We start from the raw sequence: 20744 nt of genomic DNA on the forward strand, positions 1-20744 counted from the left end.
TGAGATTTTAAGAAGCTGAATGCACATATAATGCATTTTAAGAAGTGACATTGCTATGGTTATGGGTTACACAACAATATGATGTCAGCCCTCTGATTGGTGCCATGGTATTTAGCAATGCCACTTGGACAGAAAAGTTCACACACAGAAGCCTGTCCAACAGTTCTAAGAATTTTATATCTTTTGAAGTATTCAATATATTTCTTTATGTGTTGAAGCACTGGCCTTCCAAAACCCTTGTTTTCATTTTCCAGCAATCTCAGTGAACTTGGGGTCATTGGATTGTTTGCTTTCTCACTGGCTACACTGAAATCAAGCAGGCATCAGCTAAATTAGTATAGCTTGAATGTGTCTAGAAAGAATTCAAAGCAGACCTTTATGACAGCGTTATGACTGTGCTTTTAACTTAGCATGAGGATATAATACAAACTTAAGAGGTAGAGGTGGTTCAAAGGAAAGGTGAATTTTAGTACTGGCTCAAAATGAGAAATGATGGGACTTTCAGATTTCAGCTGCATGTTTCAGTTTTATGTGATTGTAGATGTTCCAGAAATAAAACAATCTACTTTTGATACAAATTAAGTTTTGGTTTTCCAAGCCATCTCTACATCTTCTGCAACTATAGGGAAACACTACAATGAATACTTCAGCAAGATATTATCAATGTATACTGGCATTTTGGCAATCATAGCTTATCAATTCCTTTGTCTGGAGAAAAAAAAAAAAGTGAAATTGAGGCCAGTTTACTTTACCAAAAAAAATCATATTTATCTGTTTAGGTTGTTCAGAACCTCCAGTTTTCCAAATGTTGTGTACAATATAGTGATGCAGAATGGAAAAAGGAGGAAGGAAACCAGGTGACATACCAAGTGGTTTTTTATTTAGTAGATTACTGTTCATTGCAAACAGGGCTTGGTGTGTGAAAGACATTGAATTTTTACGGTGACTGTTGAGAAATGGACTGGTGGCTTCTGCTAAATACTCATATCATAAAATCACTTGAACGGATCCTCATCCAGTTGGCAGTTTCAACAGACTACCTGTATGGATGAGCCTAATTCATGTCACTACAGAAGACAGGAAATTGCTGAAGGTTTAGAAGGAAACTGAGCTAGCAGTGTGCCCTTGCAGCCAGCAAGGCCAATGGTATCCTGGGGTACATTGGGAAGAGTGTGGCCAGCAGGTCGAGGGAGGAGACCTGCCCCCTCTGCTTGGCCCTGGTGAGGCACATCTGGAGTGCTGGCTCCAATTTTGGGCTCCCCAGCACAAGAGAGAAGAGGAGCTCCTGGAGAGGGGGCAGTGGAGGGTGACAAAGATGATGCAGGATCTGGAGCATCTCTCTTATGAGACACTTTGGGAACTGCGTCTGTGTATTCTAGAGAAGACTGAGAGGGGATCTCATTAGTGCTTATAGAATACTATAGAGGTCAGTTCCAAGAGGATGGTGACAGACTTGTTTCGGTGGTGCCCAGTGACAGGATGAGGACCAAAGGCCATGAACTGAAACACAAGAAGTTTCACCTCAACATGAGGAACAATTTCTTTCCTTTGAGGGTGGCAGAGCACTGGAACAGTCTGCTCAGGGAGGTTGTGGAATCTCCCTCTTTGGAGACATTCCAAACCCATCTGGACTCATTCCTGTGTCACCTGCTCGAGGTGACCTTGCCTTGGCAGAGGGCTTGGACTACATCATTTCCAGAGGTCCTTTCCAACCCTAACAATTCTGTGAACTCTGAGAAGTGTTAACACAACTAGAGTACTTGATGAACTTTTAGTGAACACCTTCCATGGGGTCCTTCCTTAGCTGAAAAGGAAATTTAATTTGTGTTTTCTCTTAATTGCTTTTAACCTGTTCATCTAAAATCAGAACTCTTGACCAAGAGATTTCAGAAATTTAAAACTTTAAATATTTTTAATAATATTTAAATAATATTGACTTTAATAATATTTAAATAATATTGACTTATGTTTATCATCAGACACTTGGCAGCAAATCTTGTTCTTGGTCAGAGCTTTGCTGCTGTCCTTCACAGGAGGTGCTCTGGAATTTCTGCTGCTCACAAGAATGAGGCAATTTCTGTCACTCCAATGAAAGCAGAAAGAAGCTAATGAGCCTTTGGAAAGGTGTTTGGATTTGAACAAAACCAGAGGAGGACTATGTTGTTTTTTTCCCAGATTTTTTGGCAAAAGTGTTTTGTTAGTTCAGGTAGGATAGAGTATATGATAAAGATGCTTTTGAGGAAGGGGCACAATTGCAGCTTTGGTTTTGCCTTTATCCTTCATTGTTCCCTGTATAAAGGGAAAGTACTACTTCACTCTATTGCTAGGTTAAATTAATTGACATTTGTATTCTACTTTGAACCTGCAAAGTTTTAACAGAAATACAAAAATTTTTTAGGAAATAAAAGTTTTTGCCATCTCCAGTTGAATATTCAATCACTAGGGCTAAAATACTGTAGAAATATTAGGAGGAACAGATGATTTCCTGGGACATTTTAGTGTATAACATATTTGTCTGAAGGCTGCAAGAAAATACTTCTATGATGAGCACTTAAAAGGATTATATGAGGGAAATATTAATTCTTATTTTCTGCAGTGTTTGGATCTTGGAAGTCAATCAGACTTGAGACCACCTATTACATGATGAAGACATTGATTCTTTTCCTTCTCCCAAGAAGTGTATATTCTGCATAACTATGGATACAATTCTTTTTGTTAAATGCTTTAGTCATTTAGTGATGGGCTGTGTGTAATAATGTAAAATTTATAGGCCTGTGACCAAAATTAAGACTAATACTCCCTGATTTTAAGGAATTCCGACACAACTTCAGTCATTGGTTCTTGCATTAAACTCTGTTTGCATTGCAGCATGCTTAAAAGTGAGTTTAATTTACACATTCCTGTATTATTTGCTGTTACACAAAGTAATACTTTTTAATAATACTTATTCCTTATATTACAATGTACTTTGAATGATTGCAGTAAATTTAGGTGCAGTCAGTCTCATTGCAGTGGAGACAAGGTCTAAGCCACAAGTATCTGAAACTCCTAAATAAGACATCCTAAAGAATTTTGTGACAATTTAAATTAAATTCTCCTGGTTAAAAGACAAAGAAAATGATAAGATATGCATTGTCTCCAACTTTCTGCAGTGATTATAATTTTTCCAATGTTTGGTTTTCATCCAGTATTGTTTGTGGTGCATGTTGAGGCTTTGGCATCTTGCAAATGAGGTTAGTAGAAAGGTAGCATTTACAGTACTTATTAACCACTGTCTATTCCATAACGCCTCTTAGAATATTTATTCAAATTCAGCCATCATTATTTTTAGCTCACTTGGGAAATTATTAGCTTTCATCTGATGCCTCACATATTTATGCTAGAAATAAGAAGATTTCATACTAAGCGCATTAATGTGTTTAACGTCAGAGGGGAAGCCAAGCCATTATGCCAATTCTCATTTTGAAGAGCTTTTAATAGTGATAACTTTTTCACAAATAGTCAATAAGGTCCATAAGAAAATTTAGATAAGTAGCTAAGGGCCCTGACTTGTATTTCCAAAGATGCTGAAGCAACTAAAAACACAGACATATGCTTGGAAGGATTAGAAAAACAAATCAAAATTAAAAAAAAAAACCTACCTAGGTTCACCTGTCATTGTTTTTAGTGGAAAATAGATGACTGCTTTTGAAAAATCTCTTGAGTGTCCATCTGCCTCCTCAATGCCTAAAAATCTGACTCATATGCCTTTAGGATCTTCAAAGGTCTCACTGGCTATTCATGAGACTCATGCTGCTTTTTGAAAATAGAGGAACACTTCTCAAAAGTTGGTTTTCAATCTTTTACATGTAGCCATCTACCTGCCACAAAATCAAGACTAATTTAGGCACTTCAGCAAACAATTATGTATGAACCTGGAGAAATTAGAGAGATGGGCAAACAGAAACATGAATTTACCAAGGGTAAGTGCTGGACTGCATACCTGGGATGGGGCAACCCTGGTTGTGTGAGAGAGGCTGGAGAGCAGAAAGGGAGCTGAAGGTCCTGGTCAATGGCAAGTTCAACATGAGCCATCAGTGCCTTGGCAGCCAGGAGGAACATCCCTGCCCTGGGGGCATCAGGCAAGGGAGGGATTGTCCTGCTCTGCTCTGGGCTGGGGTGGCCTCACCTCCAGTGCTAGGGCGCTTTTGGGTGCCACAATGTAAAACAGACATTAAGCTCTTAGAGAGTGTTCAGAGGAGGCCATGGGGATGGTGAAGGGCCTTGGGGAAGCTGTGTGAGGAGTGGCATTTCAGCCTACAGTGTCCTCGTGAGGGGAAGAGGAAGGGCAGGCACTGATTCCTTCTCTGTGGTAACCAGTGAAAGGACTTGAGAGAACAACATGAAGATATGTAAAGGGAGGTTTAGGTTGGATTTAGGGAAAGGTTCTTCACCCAGTGGGTGACTGGCCACTGGAATAGGCTCCCCAGAGAAGTGGTCACAGCACCAAGCCTGACAGAGTTCAAGCATTTGGACAGTGCTCTCAGGCACATGGTGTGACTCTTGGAGTGTCCTCTGCAGGGTCAGGACTTGGATTCGATGATCCTGATGCGGTTGTTCCAACTCAGCATATTCTATGAAGAACTGAATGGTAGATGATCTTTAAAATTACACTACAAACCATTCAGGTTGGTCTGAATAATGTTAAAAATCAGGAGTTTTTTGATGAGCGCACACCCTTTTCAAATCAGGAACAAATGGTATCTATTGATTGCTCAAAAGAGCCTTTATTTGCTGTATTTATACACAGAAAGAAAAATATTAGAAGTTCAGAGGGTAGTTCTTAGGAAAAACAGGTGACTAGTAGGAAAGCAATGGGAATCTAGTCAAGGGAAAATATTTGTGGTGTAATGACACTTATGGCCAAAAGACGTAGGAAAATCAATGATCAATGTTTTCTTTAGTGAGCATAGCACAGAGAGCTCATGAAATAGAATTCCTCAGACTAAATCCTACTATCGTCAATGAGCTGAACTAAAGCCATGTGAAGTTAACAGATAACCGTGAGTGAGTATCCATGGAATCATAATTTTGGATTATGAAGAAACTCCTGGACAGGGCCAGCCTTGCTTATTAACATTACTATTTTATCTTTCTCTGGCATTGGCTTTGTCCCTTCTTCATTATACTACATATCAGATTTTCCTTAACATTTTCTCTTTGCCACATGAAAAAGTAGAACTACACCTTAAAAGCATTACATCCTAAAATAAAAAATAAACAAGATATTTCCACCTGTTTCATAATTCAAATATAATAATTTTGCATTCAGAATCAGTTGCAGGTTATTTGATTCTTGATGGGGGCAGGGAAAACCTTATTTATTAAAAATTTTTTGTTTTTCACAGATTTGAATTTCATCTGTTTCATATCAGAGTATAAACTATTTGAAAAGAACAGCAGACAGTAAGAATATCACCACTTATGAATTCTGCTCATTTTATTAGTCTTCATCTTAGTGATAACAGGAAATAGTTGTACTTTATTGCATCAAGTCCTACTGCTTTTAAAAACTAAAATGAAATGACTATGAAAGAAAAATTAAGGGAGTTGACTTAACGCCATTGTAGCTGCAGTTTGTAGCTATTTTTTTGCAAAAAGAGAGACGAGGGGGAAATTCTGCAAAATGTCTTCCTTTTTTTTTTATTCAGTAGATTTTCTTGACCATTCCACATTTTAAAATGTTTTTATCTTGGAATAGCTATATTAAATCTAGTGTATGTTATTCCTGAAATAGTGGTGGAACTCCTTAAGCACCTGAAGTAGTTTTTGTGTCTCATATGAGAACACCCTTTATGTCTTTAAATGCAGAAGTAAATGTGAAGTGACAGCATCATTTCTACCCCATTTTCCTCAAGCCAAACCAGGTGGGAATAGTACAATGCACAATAATAAGAGCACCTTGAAATAAGCTAAGTCATATACATATTTATTCATAGCAAGTATAAATAATTCTTCCTTGATTTTAGTGCTTGCTTTTTACTCTTCTTCAAAACAATACATGTACTGAAAAAGGATTATCAATGTCCTAACCAACCTAAAGAACAGTTCCTGTCCCCATAGATGGTTTGGAAATTTTAACTACTGTGATTACTGTTCTCTGCAAAGGGATCACTTCAGACAACATAATGAAATGCCAATGTCTTGTAAGTGGTTCTGTGCTTTTCTATATTGCCTTGGATGAGGAGGGGTACTGGAGTGAGGAGGGTAGAGATGCTTTGTGTTCTTGTTTCAACTCACTGAATGGTTTACAGCCTCAGTGGGATTCTTTCTTAGCTCAGTCACGTTACTGCTTTTAGAGGTGAGATCATTAGGTCAGCAGTAGCTATATTTTAAATCTTCCAACTGATAGAATAGTTTGGGTTGGAAGAGACCTTTAAAGATCATGTAATCCAACCCCCTGCAATTAGCAAGAACGTCTTCAACTAGATCAGGTTTCTCAGAGCCCCAGCAAACCTGACTTTGAATGTTTCATTGCCTGAGTATCTCAAAACTGTACTTGAGTGTCATTCTGTGTCTTTCTCCATGATGATACCATGAGAGAAGGCACAGCCCTCTAACAGAGAAAATCCTTCTTTAATGACATCTGATATTGAGCTGTCTCTGTAGGTTGTAAATATTATTGTTGTCTCAATTTCTTTAAAAGCTGGGAAATGAATACTCGTAGGAATAGAAATGATCTTGTGTGAACAGCAGTGTAAAAAACTGCTTCATTACTTATGCATGGGAAAAGTGCACCTTGTTTTGCAGAAATAAAACACGAAGGAGTTGCTATACTTGTTATAACGTGTAAGAGTATATTCTATATATTATATCAAGAAAGAAAAGATAAACTTTTCCCATGCACTTTTGCTGTGTCCAAGTGGAGTGCTTTCTCCAGCAGGATTCACACTTAGTCAGATTAAAGCCTGGGAGTTTTTAAGAGCTAGAGGAGCAGCTCTAACTAGTGTTACCTGCATAAGGCACTTTCTGGTCTTTGCTTAACTGCACTATACCATAGCAGCTAAAAAAAGCTTGGATTTGCTTTGATCTAAAATGGGACCTGTATGAGTGCATCCTTACCTCTACATGGAAGTTCATTGTGTGGTTTTAAACAGATTAATTCCACCAAAATTTCGGCTCCCAATGGAGGGTCCTTACTCAACCGACTTAACGAGCATAAGAGTACAATTGCTACAGATTCCCTGCTTAATTTAGTGGAGAAAGAAAAGTATGTCCTAGGGAGAGTTCATAACTTAATGAGAACCCTGAAAGTTTTTTAGTCCTCTCACTGACTGCAGGATGAGCTTGAGTAGACTCTTAAGTCAGAATCCTCATTTAAGTGCCCAAAAGTAGATGGACTGAATCGAACCAGAATTTCCTTATTTTAGGTCACACTCTGTTCAGTGTTAATCATTCAGCAAGTGCATTCTGTATGTGGACAAATTAAAATTATGTATGTCTAGGAAGATCTGAATTTAAAAGTCTTTTGTCTGAAAAGACATGAAAGGGGCAGTACAGTCCATAACATAAAATACAGATGAGACCTTTTTGAATACATTTATGTTTGCTATATAAATCATGGAGGCATATGAACATCACCTATGCTTCCTACACCTCTATCCTCTCTTGAAAATATGAAAAAACCCAAAAAAACTTCACCAAAAAACATCATAAGGAACACTTTTACATTACTGAATTCCAAAATATAAGTAGGATTGTAATGCAAATTGTTTCAACTAGTGCCTCTGTTTTTCATTCAGTGTCCATTGATTTAGAGAGAAATGCCAGAAAAAATTAGAAGAAAACTCCAGAAGTGTTCTAAAAGCAAATATATATGGTATTTTTGCATTTAATCTTAGCTATATATTTCAGAAATAAACATGGCTTTTATTCAGAACATGTATTTGCCAATAATACATTTGATTAAACTAGGAAAATTAGATATACTATCAGTAGCTTGCTCCCAAATTACACAAGAAGAAATTAGATGCATTTTCAGTAGCTTGCTCTCAAATTTCTACAGTCTATGAGTCACCAGATTCTTCCTGCCAAACTAAATATGTCTGTAAAAGGCTGGAAACTTTAATGGAAAGAAACATAAAACTTGAAATACGTAGGAAAAACTAAGTTTTTTTCATGGAAGACCTGTTGACTAGTAATTCAGGAATTTGGGGGATGTAGAAACAAATTATTGCAACAATATTATTATTTATCCACTGAAGTTTCAAGGTAAGAAGCGTATTCAATTTAAACCTGCTATGTTAACCTGAAATAAATATCCTTATTAGCTTTCACGCAGTCTGAAGTAATCAATGAAGACTTACAAAAGGAAGCCGTAAAGTTTTCATTATAGGAGTAGAAGATTATATCCAGTCTTTTTCATGGGGCTGAGCTAAAAGAAACCTTCAGTATAGTTAATGGAAATCTGAAAAAAAAAAAATCCCCTCTTGTAAATTGGATTTATTGTATGTGATCTGGAACAGCCTTCAAACATAATTAGGAATGTACTCATCTTTTCAGATCCACAAGCTGAATGACATCTTCTCTACAATATTCTCCATGACACTTAGATGTTTTATACCTTTGCATAAACCACGTATTTTAAAATTTTCTTTAGCATACGGAGTTTGTGTGCATAATTTAAGATTTTATCCATTGCCTTAGAAGGATATAGCTGTTAATGAACCTTCTCTTGAAGTCATACCAATTTTCAGTAGGATTTGTTTTACTTAGAACCTGCTATTTATAGGATTTGGGGGTATTAAGTGTTTACTTTTTTGGAGATAGAAATAGTGATCCTAGAATATTTATTTTCAGAAAGAAAACAGTCTGCTGAGCAGGATTGAATCAGAATGGTCTGAACCATCACCTTCTTTTTTCTGCATACTCAGCCTTGTGTAAATTTCTGCCCACTACACAAAGACACAAACAATATAAACAAATAGTTCTGTATAAAAAATATAATATAATTTCAGGTTTGTGTAAGTCGTAATTTCCCAAAGGAAGTGATTTAACATTTTCCCTACTTCCACACTTTTATGAGCACATAAGGAAGCAGAAGGGCCTGCTGTCTGGAAGCTTCCTCTTACTCTAGAAGAGATATATTACATAAATGGGAAGACTGGGATCACAGCTGAATTTCAGAATAAGATGGGAAATATTTAAATATGCTGTAGACTCAAGGAAAAAAAAAAAAGCAAGAGACACGAGTCCTAGAAAGTTCCTTTGATAAAAGGAAGCTGTTCCAGTTTTCACTATTAAAGAATTTAACGTGAGAAAATGCATTCTGCTCTGCCTAGTAAGAGTAAGGACATTGAAAACATGAAATTTCTCTGTGTATGGGATTCAATCAGAAAACACAGCAAGTATCTCAGACTAGGGCTGGATTTTTGTAGGAATTTAAGTAACTTTCCACAAACTGGACTTACCGACTGGACATTATATGGTATGCCCCTCCAAAGATTATGGGCGTGTTAGAATTTTTGTTCTCAGAACCTCATTTACTGATGCAAACATGAAATATGGCTGTCATTACTTAAAAGTTAGACCCAGCGTTTGGGCTTTATCTTTCATAATGGTTTTGCACTAAATGCACTACATAAAAAGTAGGAATTAATGGCTTTTCCTTCCTCCTGACATTGAAGTTCCTGTGGCTATTACCAGAGATAAATTTAGCATAATTCCTTCAATAAGCATACATTTGTGGTATTTGTCTTGATTTCTAGACTGAGAAATTACTTAACTGTTGGTTATCTCTTGCATTTGTTGTCATATTTTTGAACAATTAAACTCATGTCACAGGGAAATACTGACGTTAGGAATGGTTTATTAAGCAAGCCCAGATCCATCCTTTGTTAGTAAAGCTCTGAGGTGGCTTCAAGTCTTTATTGGATTTTCAGTGATGTGAAAGGGTTTGAAATGTGCCTAAGAGCTAAAGTGCTGAATAAGCCCTAAAGAAATGGCTCTGTGAATTTCTGCCTTTGGAATGAGCACTGTGCATGGAATGCCCTCCATGCACAGGTAGGAAATGCAAAAGGTTTTCTTTAAGGGAGTGTGTGGCTCTGCCAAACAGAATGATTTGCTTTGTGACTCCTGCTGCTGTTGATCAAGAATCACAAGTGCTTTATTGATACCAGAACAAACAAGGAGGTCCATAGGCAAAGGTTTTGGCTGATTCCACAGAGCATGTGCCAGAGCTGAAGTCAGGGAAGGGTTTTTCTCAGTATTTAAGATTCAGTGGAAAAGTAAGAGGGGCAGCTATGCCAAGAATTAATGTTGATCTTGCCAAGCACTTCTTTGAGTGACTTTATCCAGCATGAGACTAAACAATGTATTAAATACACATCTAGCAGTTAGGGAATCAAATGTCAAGTAACAGCTTTCTGTTATTTGAGACCAAATTTGAAGCTTGGTCTAGTGCATAAAAAAGGTAAACACCACAAAAAGCATTAACATCTTTAATATCTACCAGCTAATAAGGGCATATATAAATTGAACTTCTGGAGAAAATGTACTTATTTGGTTTTGATAGTAGGCACTTTGTACAGAGATGTTTCTTGTTGAAATTTTGATCAATGATTTGTTTCCAGTCACTTCATTAAAATTATCATCACTACTGCAGTCTCTCTTAAGGAAAAGGTTGAAAAATTATAAAATCCTTGGTGACCTGAGGAACTAGCTGTAGAGACCTGTTTGCAGGGACTAAATTTAGTGTCTATCAGAGGCTAACTCCTCTTAGATTTTGCAATCCACAGAGAAAGAAGACAGAACCAGTTATTAAGGAGGTAACTTAAGGAGATTAACCTCACTAAACTAAGGTTAACCTTTATGAACAACTTCTTATCCTTTCTTAATGTGGTAAAAAATGAGATAATTCTTTCAAAGACTGGCTTATTTTCAGACATCTTCCTCAATGTTTACTACCAGGGGCAACAAAGCACACATCAAACATGTGTCAGCTGTTTGACTGCACAGTGATATCATTCCAGAAGCCAGAATTGTTTTCTTTCTTATACAGATACATCAGTAGCTGTGCCTATAGTTCTGGTTCCCTGAGCACTGGCCCTGCAGACTTGGCTAAAGCATACCTGAGCTTCTTTCCAGATTAGCTTGTAATAATACCTTCCTCCTAGGTAAGGAACCTAGGGACAGAGAGAGGAATACACTCAAATCTTCCATAGATACAATATTTGGACATGAATGGGGCATGTAGCCAGACCAAGCAACTTAAAAACACTCTCAGATCTTGCTGTGTGAACACAGCCAAGATGACCAGCATATGTTTGCAAAGATTTGTAAGACTGTCAGTGACACCAGAGTCTGTGTGTGTCCGTGGCAGCTTTTCAGCATGCCTCTGCTGGGCTTCTAACATTAACATTCCTTTCAATCAGGGATGCAGAGAGGAGCTAATGACTCATAGCTCCTACAGGTATAGAGTGCTTAAAGAACTGAGTGCCATGCCATCTCTTGTAATTATGCTGATAGGTTTGACAGGCCTAGAAACTTTAATAACATCTTAAAAGCAGACTTCCTGAAGTAAACAAGGAGCTCTTAACAAGAGGGAAATGGGAGAAGCAAAATGTAATTGCCTATTGCTCTGCTGCTTGTTTCCTCCTTTCTAAGGCAGCAATTCCTCCACATACACCTTAGTTCTACAAAGAAATGGGATCTCATGACAGCTCTCATTACCCCAAATTATGTTCACGGGTTTATCCTGATTTTCTGATGATTATAAACTAATAGTCTTACATTGTGCACAGCTGGGGTTTTCCCAAGGACAGTGCACAGTTTTGATTGTCTTAGTGGACCAAAAAAAAGGAGTAAAAATCTACAGTAATTCTCCTCCAAGCAGTTGACACAGGGAACATTAAGCTGGATGCCAGAAAAGCCTATTTTTTATGGGACTCACTGCTTTTCACATGGAAGCATGTGCTAGATCTTTCTCAGTTCTCTGAAGAATATCAGAGGAACTCCAGTGTCTCAGGTACCTAAATTCAGCTCTTTTTTATGCAAGTGATGGTTTAGAAGATTCACCACAAGACTAAAGCAGTGTTTTTGGCAGAAAAAAAAAGGTGGAGTTTTAATTCATGAAGTTGATTGTCATGGTTTCAAATAAGTATTGTCATCTAACTTGGACTTTAGAAATTAGAAGACTGAAAATGTCTAAGGAATTAAGAAATCTGTTTCTTTATTGGCACTTGTGTATTGTTAGCAGGACTGCTATGTATTCATTGTAAAAGGAAAAGGTATATTTTCAAAGGAGAAGAAACTGGATAAAAAAGAATAAAGTATTTTCTCCTTAGAAGAAAGTACTAGATCTCGTGGTAGTAATAGCCCTGAGAAAAAAAAGCATGAACAATAATGATTGATTGTTCAGCAAATTCAACATTTATGAACAATTTTTTTTTTAGTAATCTACAAAGTAAATTCCTGTGATAAGACTAGACTATTCCAAGAAAAAATTCCCCCCTCTTAGGCTTTCGATTTTGTAAGTTTCCTGTAATTTCTCCTTTAAGTTTTTCCAACAGTCTCTCCACTCAGTGTTGCTTTGTAATGAGTGTACCATGGTAGACCTTTCTGGACATTAAAATTTAAGTGAATATTGAAGCCATCCCACTTGGCTTCGTGACTGTCAGATCCAGAGGTTTTGAGATTGGAGAAACATTGAGAAAATCTGTGTTCAAGTGTAGCCGCCTTTGTAACTGTGGCCAGGTTCTCTGTCACCTTCTCCTACCAAAACCTAACACACATGAACCTGAGGGACAGAAGTTCTCCTAGAGAGATATCCCTAGATAAAAGGTGGCAACAATCTGCTTTTCTCTGGTAAATCATAGGAGACAAAAAGCTGCCTGGGGAGTTGCCAGTGCTGGTTGGAGTTAAATGTGACCAAGGAAAAAAAGTAGATCCTCGCTTTGGGGATTTGTGCTGTGTTTTCCCCTAAAAAACTTTGGAAAATGCTCCTTGTCAGTCTATCTAAAGACAAAAGAGTGGTAGAAATCACATTTGGCTTTCTCCTGAAGTCAGTACTTCTCCTTGTGTGTGGTGAGCAGCTGGGGCATCTCCTCAGAATCTGTAAAGAGTTTCCTTTTATAGCTAGAAAGTTGGGCAGAGTAGACTGTATAAAGGAAATTTTTGTCTTCCAGTCCCAGCCATAGATACAGCCTTGTGGCTGGGAAGCACAGAATTTCAACAGAAAGTAATACAATTATTTCTATCTTCATTTCCACCCACAACTCCCAAGGAATAGCCAGAAGCTTTGACCTTGAGTCTGAACCAGGAATTCCACCTCAGCCAAAAGGTATTCTTTATATTTGGAGTCTCTAGTGAAACACAGAATGATGGAAGAAAAAAAATTTTACTCACAGCTATTTCCTGTGCAAGTTAAAGGCAAATACTACTATTGATTATACTTTATTTAAAGGAACCAGAGTATGAGAAAAGAAGGCTTAAAATACTACTTTTATTGACATACTCTTTATAACAAAATAAAAATTTCTTTGGGTTTTTATCTCTGCAAATGATGTGGCATTCTTAAAAAGTCCGAAGAGATCAAACAACATTTTTAACTTCTGATAGTATGCTGCATTTAGTTGTAGTACATTTAAATCAGGATCTCAATTTGTTTTACCAATGTTACTGGGATTACTTTTCTCTAGTTCTCTATTTTAGATTGAACTCTAACAAATAAGAGGGAGAGGGTTAAAACAGATTAATTTTCTTCCTCATAAAGAAGAAGTAGCCAGGTAGAGCACACACATTACTTGGCATCCAAGGGGTCACATACATGTCAGCTTCATAACATTCCTGTTGAATGATGCAACTGCAGGCTATTGATTGCAACTGTGCAAGGCTCCTGAAATGGGGTGGTCATGCATAACTAAAACCTTGCATAGTTATCCATAGAAAACAAGGTCGACACTTATGGTTGTTGTTACATTACTTTTAGTGAAAACTCAGAATGTCAGAAAAAAACAAAGATTAGAGAGAAAGTCTAAACTGACAGCAGATAAAGGTCAAGATTGCAAAGGTAATGATCTCCTTTGAAACACTGGAAGGCCATCATGGTGTTTTAAATTAAGGATGACCTAGCTTAGGGTAGAGGTTTGAAACAGATTGTGAAACCTTAGAATAACTGAGACTGAAAGCAAAGATAGTTATTGCTAATGATTAGCATTTCACATGACCTCTTACCTTGAGGATCACAAAGTACACCTAACAGTAGGTCTGACTGCTGGGCAGGAACAGCTACTCTTGTGGAAAGCAAGCATGAGAGGTCTCTGAACCAGCAGCAAACATTTTGCTGGTAGAGAAACACCTGAGATACGTACGCAGTAAAAGAACAATTGCTCTGCTGTTCTTAGGATGTATCGTCTCATTGTTTTCTGGTGCAGAAACAGGAGGGGGAGATGACAGTCTTTACATGCACTCCAGCAATAAAACATTTGTAGAACACTCAAATAATCCCTAACTCTGATGCTAATAAATGCAACAGGCTTTGGTATATAAATGAACACCTAACGAGTTCGTAGGAAAATGTAAATTCCTGTATGAGAGATTCCAGTAGTTTTAATACTGTGTTTAGCACCAGAATGCTAAGCTAAATGGCACATTGGAGTAGGTGCTTGTTTACAAGAGTTGAGGTGTTAAAATACAGAAAAGGAGGGTTATTTTGTGAATAGTGGATTACTTTGCATACGTAAAACCAATGTTCCAAAAGTGAACTTTAATAAAATGTGCCAAGAAGATAGTGAAAATCTCTACAGTTCATATGTTGAAGAGATTAGAATTTTCTTTAATTTAGAAGTGCAAGTGTCTGAATTTGTTTTTATTGTAAGCAAGGAGAAAACATTCAATGCAGTGACTCCACAAATAGAAATAAATATGAATAGGGTGGGTATGATCAGAAAACCAAAAATGGTAGCATAGAAGACAAGAATCGTCAGCCATGAAGGAATATGAAGGATATCAGAGAAGCACATATTGTTATTAAAAGTAAGTGCTAGCTTCAGAGGCTATAGGAACACAAATTCTATCATGTTTTGAAAAATGTGTTAATGAATGAATTCAGAATTAATATATTCCTAACTATTTGTTTTTTAAGTGGCAAATAGCTGAAAATCAGAAATAGATTTCTATTACATAAATGTTGACTATTTCTTGATCCTCACTATTGCAGAGTTAATTTTATCTGTTGCCTGTACTGGTGTTGTGTTAGTCTTTATTATCTCACCATGCATGAATTTTTCTCCACCTGTATTTAAATGATGAAGCATGTGGATACTTGGATGCAGTAACTTTCTGCTTGCTGCCTTCCAGCTCTTCATTTTTTTTTTAAACCAGATGTTGAAGCTTAGTGTGTTTTTAATATGAAAAAGTGTGTACTTCAAGTGTTTACTAGTAGTCTGACATAACAGGTACATGTAGTTTTGCCTCATGAGTGTCTTGGGTTTAGTATGTACTCTCATTCATTTAATTTTAGTGACAGGTCAGTGGAAAGCAGGATCACAGCAGGTGAAATAGCGACAGCTGGAAAGTGGTGAAAAACAATAACAAGTCTGAAACTAAAAATTTATCAGAAAGTCAGAGAGGTTTAACACAAGCACAACATTATTCTTCACTGAGACTTTATGGTAACTGAAGGCTTGAGCATCTTCCAGGTATAAGATACCAGTCCTAGCTGGCAGCCTGCATGATCATAGCTAAGCTCATTCACAGCAGTTGCAGACTCCAATGGATTACATGAAATTGTTTAGCAATTAAATGAAAGAAAGGGTGGACTTACTGAAGTAAAAGCCTCTGTCTCCACACACAAACTGAAGAGCATCAACCAGCTCAGCACCACAGAGTGTTTCTGGGCCAGCAGCAACAGAACTGGTTAAGGTAAGCAAACACAGGCCAAGGTAGAAGAAATGGATGTAGGACACAGTGTGCATCTTCACCTGCCAAGGAAGCAGAAGTAGTGTCAGAATTTCCCCAAAGAGTCTTACAAAAAATGACTCCTGCACCCTTGTGAATGAGAATGAATATATACTGTGATTTCTTGGACAATAAACATGGTACCAGGAAATGTCTCCCCATGAATTTGCAACTGCCTACATGTTCTAGTCCATGTATTTTGGAGATGGATTATTTATTCTGGTGAATACTCACAATCATATCTAGTTTGGGAACCCTGTAGTATCTATAACTTGTATTTGCTTCTGGAAAGCAAAATATGGAAGAGTGGAATAGACAGACAAAGGGAAGCCCGGAATAATATAAATAAAGAAAACAACCTTGAATTTGTTTGTCTCAGAGCAGGTAAGCTAAGAGGGAATATGACAGGTGTCTGCCAATGTACTGTGGGAAATGGGGGTGGCATAAGATGGAGAAGGGCTGTTTAGACTAAAATCAATATTGTCACAAGAATAAATGGCTCTAAACTTGCTGTAAGGAAATTTGACCCAATAGAAAAGTAGTTCATTAGCACTCCACAGTTCTCCAGCCACCTTAGAGACGAAAACACCAGGACAAAGCAAAAATGTTGCAAGCTTCTACTTGCCAGAATTACAGGAGTTGATGTGGGATCTTCTGTAGTAGAAGACCACGTTCACTGACTCTTGCAGTTCCCTGTTACTATCAGGCAAAGATTTGAGAAATTAACAGGAGCGTGAGTTTTAAACCATTAAAGATTTCAATTTTTACTTGTTGTAAGCAGCTGTGCTCCATTGACCTTCATTATTCCCTCATAGGCAGATGTGGCCATGAGGTTCCTACAGAGGTGATGATTCTTTTCTCATTTACATTTGGTCACAAACTCTCTTTTTTCCTGTACTTGTGACTGAAGAAAGGCCAGTTCTCAATGGGTGTAAAATTGCCCCAATCCATTTATCCACTTCTTTTTGTATCCCTTTAAGTCCACCTAATTTCTTACCCAACATGCAAAGATAGCTTTTTCTTTTAATACTAGAAGAAGATGTTTATGTATAGTAGCAGGACACTGAGTAATGTGCTTAATGCATATTCTGAGCTTGTTTAGATCACTTGCCAAAAATGATAGTTTGGAAAGGTGTAAATCTGCATTTAATTTCATTCTCTTTCAAGGTTAGCATTAGCATTGCAGTCAGGTAAGAAGTTACAAATCTGTCTTCCACATACAGTTAAACTTGGCTTAAAACTGCTTTGTGTTAGCAGTCTAGTGCAAAGTATTTGAAAGTAAAATGATTCATCTTCCCTAAAGTTTGTTTCAGGGTTTCAGGGACCATTTAATCTTTAATATTTCTCCACTGAACTCTTGAAAAAAAGATGAAGTTATCTATTTTCTGATCAATTGGGATCTGATCCAGTGGGATATTGAGCCTTTTTTAGTCAATAATTTTTAAGAATTCTTATTTTCTTGGCAAGAGATCTTAGTGCTTTGCTGGATGAGTCTCTTATTTCCACTGTGAAAATAATGAACAATTTTAAATCCCATGATAGATCATAAAAAAAAAAAAAAATTTCCCTTTCACAAGTGTCTTTAGCCAACTTTGCCATGCAAACCCCAACAAGCTCAAATGCATGGTCATGACTTCAATGGCAGATGGAGAAAGATCAGATTATAAATGAATGATGATAACATGAGGCACTATTTCCTGTAATGGTTCCATATCTTAATAGCAATTTCTTTTTTCCTTTGCCATATTTTTGAATTTATAAGATAAATGTGATGCACCTGCAGTTTAAGATGGTTCCCAGTTCTGAGGAGGTAAAGCAGAAAGCTGTTTAGCACACTGCCTCAGAAAGCTGAAAGACATTACAAATACAAGAACATTATGTATTTAACAATTTGTTCTCGTATAACATTTGGTTCAGAAAGAAACATAAATTTTAGACATTTAACAATTTTTTATTTTTCAAGACTTCTCAGCTGGCTTGCATTTTCAGATAAATATCAGCACTGAACTACGACAAAACAGATTATCTACTGTTTTTCCTTTAGTGGAAGCCAAAAAAGGCTGCACAGTATAAACCACAGAGAATTTCTAACTTTATCTCCAAATTTAACAACAGTCAAGAACTTTCAAACAAGTAAAAACTTTGCAGGAAAGAAAACAGGCTCACATGTTTGTAGGGTTCAATCAATTATTTGACAAATTAAGTACTATTTCATTAAAGCAAATACCAAAACATAGTTTAAAACTTTACTTCATCATTTTAATTAAACACAACATTAATTGATTCAATATGCCTATGATAAAATCAAAGTACCCATTTATATCTGAGGGGAATATTCTTAAGAAAATACAAAGTTGTAATCCAATATTGCTTCGGGTTCTCTACAATCAAGCAGAGTACTTACATTACCCCCAATTTGACTAGAAAGTTGAGAGCTTAAAAGAAAACGCATTGGCGTGTGGGTGGGGTTTATCGAAGCATCTAATTACATTAGGAAATTGAATACAGGTTCAAGATGAGCCTGGTTAAGCACTTCTTTTACTTGCATAGAATGACTGACCATATTTTCACAGCTGGAATTTCCTTTTTTTTCAGTAAAATAGTCAGCTTTTGCTACATTCCTCTTTTAGTAGTCCAAAAGAGAAGCACTACAAAGGAATGTCATATATGAACACTCTACATCTCATTCACTCCTTAATTCTTCTATGTAAGTCCCCTTCGTTTAACAAATTATCACTTGACACAAGTTGTATATAAGAATTCTTTACATACTTGGTCATTTCAGTAACATGTAAGAACATCTGCAAGAATTATAAGTATCGTGCAGGAGGCAACATTTTTTTTGAGACTATATGCTACAGCAAGAAATCAAGAGTTGTATGTTCAAAATTACATTTTATTCCTGAGGGGTTGAGCCTGATTATCAAGCCATAGTAGAAATGTGCAATTATTATGAAATATCAGTATTCACTAGTAATTGTTATATAAATAAAGCATATATACTCTGGAGTGGATCAAGGCTTAAATACTGTTAACTTTGAGCAAGGAATCTGGGCTACATGCTAACCTAAATCAATATGTTCCATTGATTCCAAGGAAGCTTGGCAGGATGCACAGCTGAGGAACTAGCACATTACTTTTATGTCTCTTAGTGCCTTGCTCAATACTTAAAAAAAACCCCAATCCTTCTTCTTTCAAGTATGTTGGAAAGGATGCCCATTTATACATTAAGGGAATGATTTCATCCCTTGCAATTACAGATCTGTAATTAGGTCATTAAGGAATGAGATAAGTGTGTTTTAAGTGTAAGAACAACTAAAAAAAAATATTACTCTCTAAGCAATTAAAATAAGATAATTCTTTCAACTACTTAAATATCCTTGCAAAATACTAAGGGGAAAAAAAGTTCTTGAAGGATATAAATTTGCAGATAATGGAAAGTTGGACTAGAGCCAATTGACAGAAACAGAGGTCAATGCACCTACTGAAGTCAAATTTACCTTAAGACAGTTTATATTATTGTGCAGAAATTATAGGGTCAAAACATCAAACTTCACATGCAAACTTTCCTGAGAAAGCCCTCCCTAGGAGGGAAAACTTGGAGATGAACATGTAAAGGAATTTCCATTTTCTTTATGTACAATTGCTTAAGCTGTACAAATATGCAAGGTCAGCAAGAGTCGCAGCTGGTTTAATGTAGAAAACAAACTGAACTTCTCATTTACTTTTAATTTATGAAAGCAAAAACCAAGTAAATGCCACGATGCTGCCAGAAAATTGCTGCAGTGACAACATCCCTTAAAAGTTTCCTTGTGAAAGCATGAACATTTTCTCTATAACTGTGTATAATAAAACTGCAGAAACTTAACATGTGAATAGTACCTTTTTTCCTATAAAACCCTGCACCTGCAGAAAATAGCTAAAAGTTCTTGTTTTCAGAAGCATTCATTAACAATATAGACAATGATGTAAGTGGACCTTTTAATAATGACATAACTGAAATATTACAAAGTTCTCTGAATAGAAGTGAAATTTAAGACATGTATTTGCAATAGTTTACCCTTACAGTTATCTATGTAATTGCAACTATTACATACAGCCATTTTCCAGATCCCATAAAATTGCATGTTCAGCAATTTATAAATAATTCTCAGTTCTAAAATAATGTTATTGAAAAGTGCACAATACTCCTCAAGCCAGCAGCAGACAATACACAGCAAAATAAAACTAAAAAATTATTTGAAATAGTAATAAAGATTTACCTTCAAGAAATCACACAAGCAGCACTTAACTAATTGTGTTGAAAGACTGTTGATTTTTTCCATTGCTTCTTGAAAGTGCAAAGTCTGGAAATGAATTTGTTAGCAGTAATGATGAGAAAAAAGAAATCCAGAGAGATGTGAGATGTTGAGAGCAATGTCACATTTCAATATTGAGGACTTTATTCCATTGCGCAGGCTCTATCTGCTCTGATTTTAGCAGTGACAGTGAGATTTAGCAAACAGAAGAGGGATTTAGAGAAAATCCTCACATTTATCTACATTACACAGACACTGTAGACAGGAAACAGCTGGGGGAGCATTTGCCTCTCTCTCTCTCCCTCTTCTGGCAAAGTTACCGAGTAAGGACTTTTTTGGGCATGGTGACAAATAACATCATACCTTTGCATTTTAAAACTAGAGCACAGAAGCATATTTTTTTCCCTTTAAAAGAATGTGAATTAGTGACTGAGGGGTTAGCAGACAAAAAGAGCTTGTGCTGCCATGAAAAATAAGAAAACGTATTCTGGTTAACTTTCCAGGTAGCTG

The 20744-nt window shown here is 36.6% G+C and overlaps 1 protein-coding gene across 3 annotated transcripts in view; it reads right to left on the reverse strand.

The window, feature by feature from the left end:
• The window catches only part of IGF1 (insulin like growth factor 1), a 52518-nt gene extending 31993 nt beyond the window's left edge, over positions 1-20525 (reverse strand). Inside the window, exons 1-3 of one of the 3 annotated variants that reach the window (XM_064421054.1) lie at positions 20199-20525; positions 17714-17784; positions 15803-15959 (exon numbers count right to left, since the gene is read on the reverse strand). In XM_064421054.1, coding sequence (XP_064277124.1) covers positions 15803-15953 — 151 coding nt within the window. In that variant the 5' untranslated portion in view covers positions 15954-15959; positions 17714-17784; positions 20199-20525. The remainder of the gene's footprint in view (positions 1-15802; positions 15960-17713; positions 17785-20198) is intronic. The other 2 variants (XM_064421055.1, XM_064421053.1) reach the window with 2 other exon arrangements.
• Positions 20526-20744: the final 219 nt, after the last annotated feature.

This window comes from Passer domesticus, chromosome 5 (assembly GCF_036417665.1).
Source record: "Passer domesticus isolate bPasDom1 chromosome 5, bPasDom1.hap1, whole genome shotgun sequence".
NCBI classification, from domain to species: Eukaryota; Metazoa; Chordata; class Aves; order Passeriformes; family Passeridae; genus Passer; species Passer domesticus.